Below are 19,926 nucleotides of genomic sequence, written 5' to 3'. Positions count from 1 at the left end.
CTCTCACTCTCCTGTGCATCTGGCCTGTGCCCCAGCACTTGTATAAATAAAAAATAAATCTTAAAAAAAAAAAGTAATCTAAGACCTCTGCGCCCTGGGCCTATAAATGTTAAAAGGTTAAGAGAGAGGGAGGAAAATGAACAAAAGCAATGGCCAGAAAGAGAAGAAATCAGGATATGATGGATTCCTAAAGCCAAATGAAGAAATGTTTCAAGGATTCATTAATTGTGTCAAAGGCTACAGAGATGTCACCTAAACAGCACCAAGAAATGACCAGATGACTTAAGTCATGTGGATGACTTTGGTAATATGGATAAAAGCAAGTTTTGTATAGTGGCAGGGAGGGAAGTTGTATTAGAGGGAGCTCAAGTGAGAAGAGGAACTGGGGAAGATCCAATTTATTCATAGTTTTATTATAAAGGAAAGGAGGGAAATGGGCTAGAAGTTGCAGGGAAGTAGGTTTAGAAGGGTTAATTTGCTTTGTTTTGTATGGGGACAACTAACAATATGAATGTAGACTGAGGAAAAGGATCAGGGAAAGCAAATAATGCTAGAGATGAGCTGGGGAGATGTCATTATGTAAAGGAGAGGATGGGAACTAGAACACAAGGGAAGGTGGTGGCCTCTGCTACAGAGCAGGCAAATCACCCCATAAGTATGGGGATCATCGTATGGCATGTCCTTCTCCATAATGTAGGAGCAAAGAGTCATTGGTTAAACATGATGATAGTAGAAGAGATTGTTAGGAGATTTGAGGAGTGAGGGTGGGGAACGAGTAGTCTAGGAAAGTGGGGAAGGGAATGCAGCCCTATTAGGGCTGCTTGAAATTAATGATTTGAATTTAAAGTGAGACCAGTTAGTAAAACATGAACACCTCCGGAACTTGCTCGCAGCTAAGCAATTCTCTACTAACAGAATCAATACTTTGGAGAATAATGAGAGTAATTGAAGAAATAAAGTTAATTTATTAACCTTCAAGGGCTTTACTATTTATTTGAACCTAAATCCTGCCTGGATTTCTTGAACTCTTAAATCTAAAAAGCTCTGGTGTAGCATGGTTGAAAATTTATAGCTAATTTATCATGCAAACTGTTCCTAAAACACTTCTTTGTATAATTTATCTTTGGGATGGTTCTGGCTGTACATTTCATTTCCATACATAAAATTAAGGTTAGTTATGTTAATTCAAGTCTGATTTTTATAGCTATCATTACTATACAGGAAAACAATTTTTAAAGCAATTATCTACCGTATGCCATAAACAGAATAATAGGTGAGAGGAAAATGATAATTTTGAAGTATGTGAAGTTGTTTGTTTTGTTGTTGTTGTTGTTGTTTGGTTCTTCCTCACTGCTCCCACTTAGGCTGGTCATGACCTTCACCCTCACCAAGCACTCAGCTCTGCTCTGCTTTTGTGGGGTCTCTTCCTCAAGCCATTCTTTCCATGTTATAGGGCCCAAGGTGTTGGTCCCCTCAGTCTATGCAAGTCCTGTCAAATGATGGTCTTAACACCCTATCAGATAGGAGCAAACCAATTTTACAAATGTGAAAATTAATCACCTTAATACGTCATCTACACAGGGTTTTTGCATGATGTCTTCATTTTTAAAATTCCTTCATTATTTTATTTCCAATACCTATCATTACTGGGCAGAATTCAGGCATTCACGATTGCCAGCAAGGTAATTTGGGAAAAGAAAGTTAGAAGACTCCTAGAATGCTTATTCTCATAGTAAACCTATATCTTATAAATTTCTTTAAAATATAATAACATAAGCTCTGAAAAATATGTTTTAGAATTACAAAATAAGGATGTTTCCAAGATGCTTGAACAAAGTATAAAGTTCAGATTATTATTCTGTATTTTCTATTTAAAAGCTTTGTAGGTATCGACTTAAAGTTTCTTCAAAAACTGCAAATATAGTTATGACCCAGTGATTCTAGATGCAAATATCAATGAGTACTATCCTAACAACAAAAAAATCAGAAATTCATAATGATTATATATAATTTTAAATATTTACAAAACTTGAAAATCTCTATACTTCATCTCAAAATAAAGGTGTAAATTTGTAAAGCATTAAAAAAATTCATAATGGAGTAATTTGGGACCGCACTTCATTTGCCACACTAAACAGCAAGAAAAGTAAACTAAATATAGGAAAAACTGCTTTGGGATGTTAGGAAACAAGAAGTAAAGGATTATGATCCTGTTAATAGAAATGAAAATGATGAAAAAATAATTTCAGTTTTTCTGAGTTGCTGCCTAGGCGTTTTGCAGGATACCAACCCTACGTATACTCAAGGTGTGGACATTCAGACGGTTAGATGAGCTAGGATGCCAGTCATAAGTTCCCACTTTCCTCAGGGTACCTTTTAAAATAATGATGTAGATGTTAAATGTGAGCCAAAAAAACCACTTAAAGCCCAAGAAAAATTAGTGACATAGACCTCAACACAGGGGAGGGAATACAAGGGGAGCATAGCATATGTTAGGTTGAGGTGACAAAGACTGGATTTTAGGAGGGTTGAAGCAGCTGGGATTTGTGAAGGCAGAGCTCTAGACAGGGGGAGCTAAGCAAAGAAGAGTTCCAGACATCCACATGGATTCTCCTTGAGTTGGCTGATGATAATTAGCTGTAGTGTTAAGTTCTAATAAGGCCAAGCAAAAAGTGACTGGTGAGCTTTAAGATAAACAATTCCCAAAGCTCATGCAAAGCTAAGAGATTTTTGAATCCTGATCAGTCAGAATGGTGAGTCTTCATGGAACTAAAGGTCACATGTTAGTCATGGAGCTACACTAGTTTCAACAATAAAGTTACTTTTAAGTTTTGTCTAACAAACTAAAAAAAGCCCAAAGATCCAAATGGATCAGATTGGTCATCCAGAAGTAACTTAACTGTTTCCTAAACAAAGCCTGATATTTTTATTAAAAGTTAAGAAAATTGGGGCCTTTCTGGTGGTGCAAGGGTTAAAGTTTCAGCACTATCAAGCTATTGCCAGCCACTGCAGCATGAGTTCAATCCCCAACCAGGGAGCTACCCACATGGTGCAGCAGACCTCTCCTGTCTTGCCTGCTGCTCCTCTCAACAGTGGATTTCAGCAGATATGCCTGTTCTGTTCCCCTTCTGTCTCTGGTGAATCCTCTCACCCCCTGCACCTCTTTTTCAAAAAGTCAAGAAAATCTAGCATTTAACAGCATAAATTTTACAATGTGAAGTAGCCAAAAAAAGATAATCATACATGAGAAGATCCATAAGAAAAATCAGTCAACAGAATTAGACCTAAAAATGACAGATGGTAGAATTTACTGACAAAGAAATTTTAAAAGCTAGCGAAAACATCTAATTGTATAAACAAAAGCATGAACATGATGAATTACATTGAATATAGTTAAAATTTTCTATCTAAATGACAAACATTGTCAAATTGGATTTAAAAAGTACAACTACATAGTATTTTCAAGTCAAGCACTTTAATTATATTTAAAAGATTAATATAAAAAGGATGACGAAGGATGTACTATGTAAACAGTAATCATAGTGGGGTGGCTATACTAATATCAAGGTAAATTTCAGAATAGACATTTATCAGAGAAAAAAAAGAAAAAGAGACATTTCATAATCTAATTCATGAAAATTATATAACAATCCTCACACATATGAACTTAATTTCAAGAATTGTAGAATATATAGGCAAAGATGACAGAACTGAAAGAAGAAATAGGTAAATCCATGAATTATAATTGAGGAGTATTTAATACTTCTCTCAGGAATTGATAGAAAAGATAGAAAATTAATGAGGTTAAAGATGATCTGAAAAATGCTGTTAACCAACATGACCACTAATCAATGAAGACCGTATTCTGGACTATAGAACAAACTTTAATAAATTTTAAAAGGATAAAAATCATACCAAGTATGGTCTCTGACCATAATGAAATCAAATTAGAAACCTGTAACAGAACTGTATGTAATATGACTCAAATAAATTTGGAAAATAAAAAATATATAGCTAATTTCTTCAAATAAAAGAAGAAATCACAAAGGCAATTAAAATATTTTGAAGTTAATGAAAATGGAAGCCTAGTATTGGTGGAATGCAACTAAATCAGTGCTGAGAATTCATTTTTGGCTTTGAATTATTTTATTAGCAAAGGAGAAGGATCTAAAATAAATGATATAAGCTGCTCCTGAGGAACTGGAAAAATTTTATAGACAAAGTAACTAGAACAAAATAATAAATATGAGTAGAAAGAAATAAAATAGAAAATAACAATAGAGAAAATCAATGAAACGAAAAGCTGGTTCTTTGAGATAAATAAAAGTAACCTCTAAACAGACTGATCAGAAACAACAGTGAGAAGACAAATTCCAGTATCAGGAAAGAGAGGGGACATTGCTTTCAGACCCTACAGACATTAATAGGGTTGGGAATAAGGAAATATTATAAACAACATATTGCCACATTTTTTTTTTTGTAATTTAGACAAGGTACTAAATCCCTTAAATGATATAAATTACCAAAAGTGACTCAAGAAGAAATGGAAAACTCAGAGTCCTATATCTCTATGTGCATTAAGCCCTCAAGCGTGAGCTGTGTACACACACACACACACACACATACACACCTATTTCAGACTTAAGTAGCTTCCTAGTGAATTCTATTATCGAAGGAAGAAATGATATCAGTTCCATATAAAACTTCTCCAGAAAATAGGCAGAAATTACATCATGATAACTGGTTAAAGGAGCCATGCTGCTCCACCAAAACATGGATTCTTCGTCTTGCTCCATCAGCAGCCTCCACTAGTTATTCTCACAAGGTTTTCCTTTCACATCATCCATATTTCTTCTACACTGGCTCATTTCCAGGCAATTATAAAAATAAAAAGGGTAGCTTTTCACACCCACATACACACACACACATACTCACTCCACTCTTGAAATCCTGCTACATCCCTATGACGGTTTCACAAACATTTACTTTGAGAACCTCCCTCAGAGTTCGGCACTATATGTTGACAGAGGTAAAGGATTTAATACAGGTGGGAAGGAGACAGATAAGTAAATCAAACATGGCATAAATGTCATGAAAGAGCTATGCAGAGGGCGTTATTATGGCAAAACTGGGAGAGACCTCCCATCAGAGAAGGCTTTTGTGTGTGAGGAGATGGGTATGAAAGGATAATGATGATGATGATGATGATGATGATGACAGCAACAACAAGTAATATTAATTTGCTCTTTCTCTACTGGCATATTGTCTAAGTACACTACACCTATTAATAGATCTAACCACCTCACAGCCCTCAAGCATGAGTTGTGTGTATAGACACACACACGCCTCTATGTTCAAAACTCCATGAAGAAGGCACAATTATTATCCTCCTTTATAAATAATAAAAGTGAGACACAAAAGGGTTAAAATCTTGCCCAAGGTCATCAGTTAGCAATGAATAGGAATGGATTAACTGAAAAATTCCAGGTGAGAAGTATCCACAGATGACTTTGAAGGAGCATAGCACCTCTAGGCCCTGTGCTGTCTCTTCTTCACATTCCTTCAATGGTCCCTTTCCATTCTTGGCCTCCACTCTTAACACACCTCAGGAAACAATCCTAGAGCAGTATGGCCATGGCCCATTCTTACAAAGGGTCTGAATTTGACCCCTATCGCCTCCACTCACATCAGTGCCCCTCTCACTGCTGAAATAAGAGGCCATCTTTATAATCAAATTTTTAAATTATAAAATGAATACAGGGTTGTGGTGATGTTTGCTCAGTTGTGTAAATTTTTTAAAAAAATTATTAAACTGTGCACTTCAATAATGGAATTTTATGGTACGTAAATTATACCTCAATAAAATTGTTTTAAAAAGCAAATGTTCAGGGCCTCCCCTGGTGGCGCAGTGGTTGAGTGCTGGGCTGCAAAGCTGCCCGCAGCCTCTGCAGCACCAGTTTGATCCCCGGCTGTCGGCGAGGGTCCCACATGGAGCGACAGACCTCTCCTGCCGTGCCTGCTGCTCCTCTCAGCAGTGTATTTCATCAGTCTGCCTGTTCTGCTCCCCGCTCTGGCTCTGGTGAATTTTCTCACCCTCCCATGCTTCTGACTGTACTCAGTGCTTGTATAAATAAATAAATCTTAAAAAAAAAAAAAAGAAGTGCAAATGTTCAGTGTAGAAAAACTTCCCAGATTGGCATTCTACCCTCACAATCTCACAGGAAGGATGACATAGCAGAAATACAGAGAAAACAATTATTTTTTTAAAGATTTATTTATTTTTATACAAGAGGTGGGGTACAGGCCAGAGGCGTGGGAGGGTGACAGAGCGGGGAGCATAACAGGCAGATGACGAAAATACACTGCTGAGGGGAGCAGCGGGTGCGACAGGAGAGGTCTGCTGCACCACATGGGCATCTCCCTGGCTGGCCGAGAATCGAACCCACGCTGCAGAGGCTGTAGACAGCTTCACAGTGCTGCACTCAACCCGCTGCGCCACTGGGGAGGCCTAGAAAACAGTATTTTAACTTCTGACTCTATAACCTGGGCCTATGGGACTCAAGATACAAAGCACATCAGTCAGAGCCCCACCTCCTCCCTGCTCTTACACTAGAAAGAATTCCCCAAGTTGGGGGAATGTGACATAGTCTAAAGTGGTTGGGGCGGGGAGGGAATGTTAATCTGGGGAGACAATTCCTAAGAGGCCTTTTTCTTGGACAAGCTGTGGCCTAACCCTGAGAGCTGGGGCAGAGAATCCAGTCAGATGTGGCTCCTCAAGAGGCCGGGGCGGAGTGGCTAGTTCTTAGCTGCACTGACATGTAACTGAAGACACAGATAGGTGAGGGCTTTGTGGGGTGCACCTTTAAGCAGACCATCAAGACTGCTGCACCCAGTTCCTTGTTGCTCACACCTCCAATGAGGCAGGAAGAACATAAAGCTTCCTGGGTGTCTCAGAGCAGCATGTCTGCAGTGAAGAAAATGAAGGTCTGAGGGGCTTCCAGAGAGAAATATGGATTACAGACAGGTGATGAAATCCACTGACTACTAAAGTCACTGGGAAAAGAGGTGTCTCAGGGGATGCTGGTGCACAGGTGAGACGCAGGACCAGAGGCACTAGCCTCTCCCCCCACATGGCAAGATGGAGAGCTCCTGGGTTCACATGCTGTTCTGGAAGCGCGGGCATAACTGAAGTGTGAGGTGACTGAAGACAAATACTGGGTTTTTCCCATGCAGCCAAATGGTGACTAAAAGCAGAAATTGTGACAATACTAAGAGGCGTGCATCTAAGCTTAAGACCTATGATCTGTACACTTCTCAGGTCTGTCCACTGTTTTAGGCTAGGGAGAGATTTTGAGGGTAATATGGTTCAGATCCTGGCTTGTTGTCGTATCACTTCTTTCACGAAAGAAGTGGCAGTGGCAGCAATCAGGATACTGTAGGGTTCTGTGCCCAGTGCTGTGGAGGTGGGGAGTGGGGAGAGCGTAAGCTTGAGTCTCACAGCCACATCAGGTCTGCATTCCCTTCTCCCAAGCTTGAAATCACAGTTGATGATCCTTTGGCCAACCGCAGGGTGTAGGAACAAGGGCAATAGTAAGCTCACTTTGGCCTAAGGAGAGATAACTGGGTTGCTTTTGGGGCAGTGGACTCTAACTCCTCCCCTCCCCCCCACAGGACAGTTGAGAGGACAGAGGAAGAGGGAGGTCATGCAAGAATGACACACAGGGACCCCACCCACCAGCGAGTGAGCCGAGCAGTGTTCACTCACATCTATGCTGGTACCGCAAGTGCAGTAAGAGGGATGGAGAGATGGGCAGACGGGCTGACGTAATTTTTCAAAACTTTCCCTACTTTGCACTGCATTGTAAATATTTCCCATGCAATTAAATTTATTCCGCACCAATTTCTAAAAGTTTACTATTGCATCATTTGAGTTGAAAATAAAACATGTTCCCTGAAATTTCAGATTGATTGGTCTGTAGCTGTGGTAACAAGGAGCCATCAGAACTGGTTTTAAACCTGTTCAATTCATCAATGACAACTCGCATTTGGCTGTCAGACAAGAAGTGGTAGTCAGATTCACTCCAACAAACACACCCTGGAGGGCCAGCTCATCAGCAAGTCTCACACAAGTCACCAGGCTTCTCCCAATGATGTCAAGCCAAGGCTCTGAAGTCCCCACACCCCCTACCCAAACTCTAATCCACCCAAAGGCCCTATACAAGGTCAGCTCTGCTTTGCTCAGGGAGACACGTGAGGCAGCCTGGCTACGCCTGATCCTGCAAGCAACACAGTCGGCTCTCTATTTCAGACACACACAGGCTACAGCACAGCCACTCCTTTATCACAGTTGAGGTACCCACTATACTGTCTACTGGAAAGGTGAAGTCTTAATTTTCAAACAATCTTTGCCAATGTAATAGGAAGAGAAACTTCTTTTAATTTGTATCTATATGTGAGAAAGAATACAGTTTCCAGTTCTTCCACATTGTCTAGTCCCCCCTTCTTTCACTGGGATAAGATGCTTGGTAGGGCATCTGCTGGCCAGAGTGGAGACTCCATTTTCCAGATGCCTTTGCATTTCAGTGTGACCACAGGACCAAATCCTGCCCATGTAAATGGAAGTGTGGTGTGGCAGATTCTGGAAGATTCCTTAAAAGACAATCCATACATGACCTTTGTTTATACTTTGTCAAATTTTTATGCCATTATATAAGCCTTGTAAGCCTTGTTGGAACCCAAAGATGAGAACCCTCGCTACAAGATGTCTTGCCCCAATGGCAAGACAGAACATCACCTAAAGGACCAAGCTGGTCTTTTATGTGGGAGAGAAATATTCTATCTAGCTTAAACCACTATTAGTGGGGGCATTCTGTCATTGATGATTCTAGTCTTAAAATACAATTTTTATTGGCTCTATTTGCTCAGTCCCTATTCTGATTCCAATTACCTACTAGCCACTTCCATCTAAGAAGTCCCCCAGGCAACATCAAAATACAACACTTCTACAACCGCAGAAATGGAGGGTAGCAGCTGTGCTACACATTTATCATCCCCTCCCTCTACCCCACCTCCACCGAGTCCAGTGTCCAGTATTGAAATAGTAGGCGCTCAAGAAGTGTTCGGTGATTGAAGTTCTTCTCCCCCTTGTGAGGTTTGTTCATCTGGGGTCCATGGATAGGCTTTAAGAGTTTACGTGCAAAGTTTTAGACACATTGTATTTCCCGGAAGGGAACCTAAGTATTTCAAGAGGTTTTGAAAGGAATGCGTGACCCAAAGATGATTAAGTGGCATCGGTCTACAACTTCATTGTTTACAGCACAGTCACCTTCTGGTCCTCCTGTGGGTTTAAAAGCACAGCGTCTTCTTCAGTTTATTGATCCTTAGCATTTCCTCTGCTTACCCAGCTCAGTTCTTTCTCAACCTCATGCCCACAATATTCTCTTGAGCTGCGACCCTATCTCCTTATTTAGCCAGTCTCTAATTTTCCCTGAATGCTATTAATAATTTCTCTGCTGAAGAATCGTATTTACCAAATTCAAGATCTTTGGCTAGCACTCAAAGTCTCACTCATACAGCATCTATCTACATCTCCTTTCTGCATCAACAACCCCAGATACTGACTCCTCAAAGATAGCTCTCTGTGTCTACTCTACTCATGGATATATCTCAAGACCAACATACAGTACAACCAGTAACTACTGAATGAAAGAATAAACATTTTATAAAGTGGATTCACGGAGTTTCCCAGGCTCCTTGTTTTGCTTTGCAGTTTCCACCCATCTGCCATCATGGTGTTCTTTAGTCATACCCATGGACAAAGACCAGTTCAAATGCTAATGTTTTCCTTTCTCATAAACTTTAGAGGCAATTTGTTTTTCCTCCTTTTGTCTTTCTAGTCCTGGTAATGTGCAAAGCTGCTCTAGTCTTTTGAAAATGTGACATATCCTTCCTAAAGGATTATGCCCAGTTTGTGGTCTCGGTATCACTGCTTTGCCATGAGTAGTTGCTTGAAAAATGTTGTTGACTGAATTAATAGGGGAAAAAAGTATATATGGGTTGATAGTTTTTTGAGCAAAAAAGTTTTCTATTTCTTCATTTCCACATAGGACGTGAGAAGTAAGGTGGAAAGTTTTGTGAGATTTTTAAAATATGAGATGCTGTACTACATTGTCTCTTCTTCTAAAAAGAGATAAAAGAGAGTTTGGGAGGAAAAATGGAGATTGAGCATGAATTATAGAAGAAGGTTTTCACACTTTTTCATACATATATTTTGAGTGCCATAAATATCTAAAGACATTTTATGATAACTTAAATATTTTAATAAAGTTGATTAAAACAGAAATTTTAAAGATTTTTAAGACATAGTTTAATGTCAATTTAGAGGAAAAAATTGCCTTCTTCAAATCACAGTATAGGGATAATGTTATCTAAACACTATACTAAATTATAAAAGTGCATTAATTTAATTAAAAACATAAAAGCTAAGTTAGTGATTATACATAACTATGTTTTGCCGGTTACTATACTTGTTCAAACAGAATATTGAGTTTTTAAAAAGTATCTTTACTTTCACTTCCATTTCCTTTGACTTTCAGGTTGGATTAAAAATTAACGTAATAAATAAAGCTTCTATTTGTTGTTCATGTATTGAAATATTCATAGTGCTTTGCATTCATCAGACACTTAGGTTGATTGAACCAACCCTAGATAAAAGATTTAATCCATTCATGATTTGATCATGCGAAATCATCTATGAAGCGCTCCAAATCAATCACTTCATTGAAGATTAGCAGGTAGATGGCTATTTATAAGACTTCTAGTGATCCATTTTAAATTTCAAAGCTCTATCTTGAAACATACAATTGGGAGTAGGAGTGTCAGAAAGAGAATATTTGTTCAATATCTACAACTTGCCAGGTAAAGGATACAAATATGAAAAACAAAGTTTCTGAGGTTAAATCCTAAGACTTTCTAATCTCATTCTGAGTCAACAACAAGTTCTCAGTTTGATACAATGATTACAAAAAAGGGCACAATAGGGGCCTCCCTGGTGGCACAGAGAATAAAATCTCAGTTCTAGCAAGTCACAGGAATGAGTTGATCCCTGGCCAGGGAGCTGACCCACATGGCGCAGCAGACCACTCCTGTCTCACCCGCTGCTCCCCTCAGCAGTGTATTTCAGTAGATCCACCTGTTCTGCTCCCCACTCTGTCTCTGGGGAATCCTCTCATCCCCTGCACTGCAGCTCTGGCCTACATCCCAGTTCTTGTATACATAAATAAATAAAAATAAATAAATCTTAAAAAAACAAGGGTATTATAACTAAATTCTTATTCATTTTCATCATGGTTATGTAAATCACAACTTGAGAATGGTAAACTAATCTACAAATAGCAAAATGTGTACAAATGCCACTAGTCCATATTTAATGCCTTCAGTCATTTCTAGAAAATTCAGTCATTACAGATAGTTGCTTTACCCAGAACAAAATGCTAATAATTAGGAACTCCAAGTGTTTTGGCTTTTGTCATTGCTATTCACTTTGTAAAATCCTATGAAAAGCCACATCCTTTATAAAAGAAGAAACTGGATAGTTATGGAAAAGGGCTGAGGTACCATGTCTGTGATATCATATCACTTTTATTGTCTACTCAGTAAGTTATAGGTGAATCCATTCTCAGTAAAAGTACCATATTCCTGAAATTGGCCCTATTTCTGAATATGCTGAATTTGATTTAATACATTCTCTGCCTATACTGTGGCTAAAGTAATGTGTATTTAGCGACAGATAACCTAAAGAATAACATGGAAGAGTTGATTTTCCACAATCACTGTAATTCAGAAGGACTAATTTTCTCACCATTTCAACATCTACATTTATATGGCTAACACCCATAAATGATCACATAAGTTTTACATGAGTTTCTACTCCACTCACTGAATAAGAAATCAAACTGTGAAACAAGCTTATGGAAATAGTTTAGGAATTAAGATCTAATCATATTTCAAAAGCTCACCCTCAGAGAAGCTCTCTGAAGCAGAGGCCACAGAAACTGAAACTCATTTATTACTTGGGCAGAAATACAAACTTTAAGAGAATGAGGGAGAAAAAAACTTTACTTTGCTCTAGGGAAGAAGCAACTATTCTCTGATGTGCAAAAAAGAATTTATCATCAAAGAGCAAATGTAAATGGGGCAATTAATTTTTTTAACAATCTCTACCGTCTATAATATTTTTATGTCTTTGCTATTAAGCTTTACACCAAAAAGCTAATGTTGTATTATCTGACAAATGTTAAAGGAAAATGGCTACTATATTTAACAAATTTTAACATATGTAATATACAACTTAAATATACTTGTTCACATATTAATGGCACATATGTTGGTATAGTACTTGGTACTATACCAAGTACTTCTATTTGTTATAGAAGCAAATGGAAAATTTCAAATACATTACTTCAAATATCAAGAAAAGCTGACATCCAATCATCAAATGATGTTAATTGAATTTTACTCATGTAATAATTATTTCATATAACTTTGGATCTAGGAGTTAGATCCAATTTGATTTGACATACAAAACCCATGGATATTTTACTTTTAGAAATGTTTCCACTCTTTTTTCTCATGTGTATGAAAAAAAGAATGTAATAAATATTATTTGGAAAGTTTATGAAATAATGTTTTTATAGGAAGTTGCTGTGTTAGATTTGCAGGCAGTTCAGTCTCAAACAATAATCTTAACACCGAGAAGCTCTACATCCTCTAATGGGTAATTTGAAAGTTTGGAACGGTGTTGAAAGAACATACAAGATTTAGTTATTAGATCTTTCTAATTAAAAATGACCAACAATTTACATGGCTTTCCAGGATCATCTTTATTGAGATAGACTTAGCATTCCAATTCATTTAAAAATAATTTTGGAAACATTTGCAAGCAATGGGTCTATTTTAAACATTCCTTATCCCCCCCTTAATTTGGCAAACATAAGGTGTTTGGCTAGTTTTGTGCTGTAGAGGTGAATTTCCCATCACCACTCTCTGTCTTGTTCATCAGTTCAAGTTACTTTGACTGACTTCAAAAAACTGTTGCCAAATGGTAAGCAGTAGAGAATGGTGGTTAAGATCATGAACTTTGATGTTAAACCAAATGGGTGGTGTGACCATGGACGCATTATTTAACTTTCCTGGGTATTATTGTATAATGTGCAGATAAAGTGGACAACAAAGATTAAACAGGAATGAGGTTTATCACGTAGGAATGGTAAAAGTTCAAGATGGCAAAGGATCACAGAGTGGTGAGTAAGCACTGGAAGTAAGACAAAGACTCCTTTATGTGTGAGGAAGTGGGAAAAATAAAGGTAAGGCAAGAGTGATCAAAAGGAGAACTCGATAGACTAAAATCTTGGAGGTGAACTAGCTGACGAATGTAGAGGTTTAAGACAGGGCATTTTTTTTTGATGGATAAAATGGAAACGAGAGCTTACAAAACTCCAGTCAAGTTATTAATAAAGTTAGCTATCAAAATCAATCTCTGCAGTCCATTTTAGTTACTCTTTCTTATCCATTCTTTGAGTCCATGAAAAAAACTTTTTGCCTCAGAAATAAATGCCAATGTTTCTCCTTATTCCATTCTATCCCCAGACTCCTAAGAATTAATCACGCTCCTGCTTTAAAAATTGTCATGTATGAGTATAGGCACCTCTAACACATTAGTTCTACTATTTTTTAATTTTATACAAATACAACCTGGCTCTATGTAATTTCCTGCAACTTGCTGCTGCTCTCCTAACATTGTTTCTAGGATCCGATCTTGATGTTTCATTTGAAGCTGTATTTCATTTTCACTGCTTTGGAATATGCAATTTTATGAATAGATCATAATCATTCCTTCCTCTGTTAATGAGCATTTGTACTCATCAAGTTTTTTCCTGCATGATGCATTCTGCTGTGAGCATTCCTGTACATGTCTTCTGGTGCATATTTGTGAGTTTCTAGGGCCTGTGCTAAGGAGTTAAATTGATGGCTCATAAATCAAATGCTCAACTACAGAGGATAATGCCAAATTGTTTGCCAAAGGAACATTTTATGTTTTCACCACAGTGTGTAAGAGTTCTTTTAGTTCCACACTTAACATGGTTAGACTTCCTATTATTAATAGTAGTTTTAGTAAGATATAATTCACATATCATAAAGTTTATACTTTTATGTTGTATAGTTGAGTGGTTTTGGTAGCTGTATAAAAAGTATATCTATCGCCCCTATAACTTCCAGAACATTTTTAGCACCTCAAAAAGAAACCTCACACCTCCACTAGCAGCCACTTCTCATTTTCCAAGTCACTGAAAATCACTAATTTACCTTCCATGATTATGGATTTCCCTAACTGGACATTTTAAGTAAATGGAGCCAGATAACGTGTGGTCCTTTTGTGGCTGGCTTCTCTCACTTAGCAAGTTTTCAGATTTATTTACATTGTGCATGCATCAGTACTTTATCCATTTTCATCGCCAAATAATATTCCATTGCTTGGATTAGACAACATTTGTTTATTTGTTCATCATTTTATGAACATTTGGGTTGTTTCCATTTTTTGATTATAAAGATGCTATAAACACTCTTGTGCAGTATTTGTCTTTTTCCCCCCAAATGCTTTAAATTCTCATGGAAATAGACTTAGGAGTGGAATTAAGTCATATGATAACTGTATATTACATTTTTTGAAGCACTGTCAAAAACTGCTTTCCAAAGTCGTTGCGCCATTTTTTATTTCCATCAGCAAAATATGAGAGTTGTAATTTCGCCACATTCTTGCTAAATCTTGCTAATTTCAATCTTTACTATAGCCACCCTAGTGAATATAAAAAGAAGGTATCTCATTGTTTAAATTTATGTTCCTTTAATGATTGATGATATTGAGTACTCTTTATGTGCTTCTTGGCCAATTATATATCTTCTTTGGATAAATGTATATTCAAATCTTTTCCCCACTTATAAATTTGTTTATTTATTTATTTATTTTTTAATAGAGGCATGCTTATTTATTTATTTTTTTTTTTTTTTTTTTTTGTTTATACATGCACTGGGTACAGTCAGAAGCACGGGAGGGTGAGAGAATTCACCAGAGCCAGAGAGGGGAGCAGAGCAGGCAGAAGGACCGAAGTACACTGCTGAGGGGAGCAGTGGGCGGCAGGAGAGGTCTGCGCGCCATGTGGGACCCTCCTCCGGTGGCCGGGGAGCAGCCGGGGGATCGAACCGGCGCCGCAGATGCTGCGGGCAACTTCGCAACCCAGCGCTCAACCGCTGCGCCACCGGGGAGGCCCTCCCCACTTATAAATTTGAATTATTTTTCTTTTTGTTAGGTTTTAGAGTTCTTTACGCAGCATGGAAACTAGATTCAAAAGAAAACTAGCAGTAATAGTGGGCATCTTTCTCTTCTCCTGATTTTAAAGGAATCCTTCTAATGTTTCACCATAACAATATTGTTCTGTTTTTGATTGATTTTTGATGGATGTTCTTTTTTTTTTTTTGAGTTACTGGTTTATGATATTGCATATGATTTAGGGCATTCACACCTCTTCAGATGCATGTCTCCACACCACACCCACTACCAGCACACCCACAGTCCTCTGTCCATTGCTCCCACCCCTACCTTCCCTCTCTACTAGCTTCAATTTCTGTCCTCACAATTCTAGGGTTTGTTTTGGTTTAGTTTTGTCTGTACCTTTGTCTGTTTCTTTATACTCCACATCTGAATATATTCACAACATTGACACTCTTTATTGAGTTAAGGGGGTACCTCCTATTCTTAGCTTCTTAAGATTATTTATCACAGATAGGGATGGATTATGCCAAATGCTTTTTTATCTGAGATGATCATATGGATTTTCTTCTTTCATCTGACGCCACAATGGATTATACTAATGGGCTTATAACACTGAATCACCATCGAATTCCTGCACCAGCTCCAGCTTGGTTGCAATCCTTTCTATATACTGCTATATTCTGTTTCTATTTTTTTGTAGGAAATTTTACACTTAAAATTAAATGAGATCAATGTGTAATTTTATTTTTACTGTCCTTGGCTTATTTTCATATTGGGATTATACTGGCCTTGAATGGACAGGGGAATATTTCCTTTTTCTTTCCTCAGATAGGAAATTATTTTCTTCCTATTTCATTACTGGAAATATCTGTTCCTTGAAAGTCTGATGAGAACTGAGTACAAAATCATTTGCGCTTGATGCTTTTTTGATGAAATACTGAAAACTGAATGCTTGATTTAATATCTTTAGAACTACTAGTGTTTTCCATTCTTCATTCAATCACAATTTCTAAAAATCAGCCCATTTTTATCCAGATTTTCAACTTTATTGAAATAGCTATTCATGATAGTCTCTTTCAGGATGAGCATTCATATCTCCCACCTCCTTTCCCCTGTGTTTTTCTGATCAGTCATTCAGAAAGTTTGTATTTCATTGTTTTTTCGAAGAATTAATATTGCCTTTGCTGAATTACTTTTTATTAAAACTCCCTACTTCCACAACATTCATGCCACAATTCCCTCTTGGTTTTCCAAACACCTCTCTGACAATTGCTTATTAATCTCTAACTGATTTTAAATAAGAATTGCCTGCATGCCATCTGTTCTTTCTTTCCTATGCCCCTCTATTTTAAATCTGCTCATAATTTTAAATAATTTTGGTGATGTTATTTTTAACTCTATCTCTAGCTTCTATACCTCTTGCCTAAAACAGGGCGAGTCATTTTCAATTTTGTAAGAAAAATCAGAGAGTTAATGGTGGGGCAAGGTTTCCAGTAAACTAGACTGAGATTTCAGGCTGGATTCAAATCACAGCAGAGATCTATGATTGGAACTGGGAGCTAAGGCAACCAAGCAGCAGCTTGGAGAACAGTCCACAAGGTGAGAACTAACTAAGGAAGATGAGAGCCCAGCAGGTGATGAATGTGTAAGCCACATGCATGTCTACACATGCTCCTGGGAGGCAGCCCTCATGCACTGCCAGCCTGGTCCACCTACCTTCAGTAACTGGGGCCAATCTAAGTGCCCTGAGAAAGACTGGAGTGGAAGGGATAGAATCTGAACATTCACTTTGCAGTCTTAGCCTCGCCAGTCCTCTGCTCCTTTGATTTCTTGCACAATAGTGGCAAACACAATAGGGCTTTAGGTCATTCTCTGAAAGCTCTATTTCCATTTGGTTTTCTCAGTGATTCTTTAAAATAGTGGATCCAAACTGGGAGCACTGAATTTAAGAGGCGTTACAGCATTATCAGAGGATAGAAGAAAAGGGCAGATGGAGGAAACTGGGTCCTGCAAGTAGAATCTCCAAGATATTCTGCCCCTCCGCCCCTCAACCCCATTGCGGATGCTGCATTATTATTATCTCTGAACTATTTTCACTTCTCCCCACTGGGCTATGCAGCACCACTGCTAAACATTCCATCTTGGTTGAACACTCTACCCGAGGCACACGCTCACCAACTGGCCTAGTTCTGTTCAGACCAAAGTCAGTCCTGCTGGCCATCATTTTCATATCCTAGTCACACTTTATTCTGATCCTATTTGAAAGGGGAGGTTTAAATCATTATACAAGTTTTGGGATGATCTGTTTAGTGGATTTATTATAGCATTAGTATAAATCTTGATTTCAGGAAAAAACTTAATGAAAGAAGGAAAACAGGAGACTAAAAACAAAGTAAGAAACCAAAACCCTGAGAAATAAATATTGCAAGGCTTGCCTGTCTATTAATGGGCTAGAACATTAAAAACTGTGTCCCTAAATAGGGTTACAATGAAGGAAGGAAGATGGCAGAAGAAATGTGAAAGATGTTATTTGAGATTTGAAAATTACTGAATCAGAATTGCTGGGATGATTTTGTGGCCTAGGAACCTGGGCTGGAAGCAACCCCTGTGCTTCTGACAATCATTCTAGTTTGGGAACCACTGCTCCAGCTTACAGAGCAGGGACTGAGGGTACTTTCCTAAATAGGGTCGTAATCTAAAAGCACATGATTTCTTTTTTGATTGCTGAATAATACGCCACTGCACTCATCTATTTTTGGGCATTTGGACATCAGTGTAAAAAAAAATAGTAACAGCACAAAACACAACAAAGCAAAAACAGACAATTTTAAATCAGAGACATACTTCAGGGGAGGAGGAGGGAGAGGGATCAGAGGGAGGAGCACAGGGGACTGAGGTGATGGTGCACGGGTGCACTGGGGAAGGAAATTCTATGGGGACTATACCCGAGGGGGTGGGGGGAAGCAAATACTGTTTAAAAATGAACAATGATCTAAAAAAAATTAATTATTAAAAAAATGAAAGCACATGATTTCTGTTTTCACATCTATATTCTATCATTCCTACTGTAATGTCTCTGTGCAGAGAGCGCAACAAGTTGAGATTGGTTCTTTTATTTTTTTTCCACTTCTTTTTAAAAAATTTATTTATTTATATATATTTTACATCATTGTTCATTTTTAAGCAATGTTTGCTTTCTACCCCCCAACTCAGGTGTAGTCCCCATAGAATTTCTTCCACCAATGCACCTGTGCACCATCACCTCAGTCCCCTGTGCTCCTCCCTCCCCCCCCTCCCTCCCCTGCAGGATGTCTCTGGTTTCTAATTGTCTGTTTTTGTTTTGTTTTGTTGTGTTTTGTATTGTTATTTTTTCCCCTGATGTCTTATTTGGTTCTTTTAAATAAATATCCACTCTTGATAACCAAAAAGCGTTTCCATGGTAACACAGGGCCAAGAGAAGAACCACCACCATCTAAATAACCAAGGTTGCTTGGTGATCTTAAGCTGGTTTACTTCCAACGGTTTTTAAATATAATAAAAAGCAAACAGACTCCCCAAGGAGTCAGTCAGTGTTACTACAAGAGTATTTAATTAATTATGTGGTTTCTGAAAACCCCAAATAAGAGTAGAATGTAATATATTGTTTAATCATGCGAGCAATTAAATATATGAATAAAATTTTCACTGAGTCCACCATTTTCAGCATGTAATTATTTATCTAATTCAAGTCACGCAACTAGGTGTCAGAACTAACTTCTCGAAACCAAATACAAAAATGGAAAGTCATTTTGGGATTTGATCCTCATTCACTTTCAACCAAATATCCAAATTCATTTCCAATTTACACAAGAACTGCAACAGCTTTACCTAAATCAGTTTTCTACAAGTTAAACATCCCTCCTACACTCAGATGTGATTGTGGAGCGACTTTGATCTTTATTCCCAAATTTATTGCTCCGTGTAAACCATGACAAAATATAATGTGATTTACTGTATCTCTATATGACAGCCCAGCAGCTGACAGAACTTAATAATTTAGCATAAGAAAAAACCTTCTGGCACAAAAATATACAGATCATAATGGGAGCTCTTTAGTGTCGGTTTACAATGAAGCCTATACACGCTGATCATAAGAGCTTCAAAACAATTCTTTCTCCCCACATGCATTTAATGAAGGGGATTTTTATTCCTTAAATATGCTTTGTAGCTACAAGCGAGTAATTGTGGAACATTTTGCTTTTGTTCTCATTAAAACAATGCAGGACTAGAGGCATACTGGTGTTCCTTTCTCTAAGTAAAAGGCTACAATTCTCTATTCAATTTGAAATAAGTGAAGAAATACAAACATGGGATCTAGCAGACTCTAAAAAAAGGTAAATTTGTATTTGGTTATAAGTCAGAAAAAACACAGATTAGGTCATGAGGCAATGCATAGTCAGTCATCAAAGTCAGGTAAAATGGACCAGTTTTTGGGGTGCTAGAGATGAAGTTCCTCTGAAATTCCCTTCCTCTGAACATGAGTCACATCCAGGTCAGGAAATATCACTCCAGATGGTCCATAGATCTTTTAACTCAAAATTTCCAAGATCCTTGTGATT

General features: G+C 37.8%; 1 protein-coding gene across 1 annotated transcript in view; it reads right to left on the bottom strand.

The window, feature by feature from the left end:
• The window catches only part of CEP112 (centrosomal protein 112), a gene marked incomplete at both ends in the record, with an annotated part of 340,823 nt that overhangs the window by 81,274 nt on the left and 239,623 nt on the right, over positions 1-19,926 (bottom strand). Inside the window, one exon of the mRNA XM_084238043.1 lies at positions 9,069-9,179. Within this exon, the coding sequence (XP_084094169.1) occupies positions 9,069-9,179 (111 nt within the window). The remainder of the gene's footprint in view (positions 1-9,068; positions 9,180-19,926) is intronic.

Source organism: Talpa europaea (genome assembly GCF_964194135.1).
Source record: "Talpa europaea genome assembly, chromosome: 7".
Lineage (NCBI taxonomy): Eukaryota > Metazoa > Chordata > Mammalia > Eulipotyphla > Talpidae > Talpa > Talpa europaea.
This window is presented reverse-complemented; position numbering and strand designations above follow the sequence as displayed.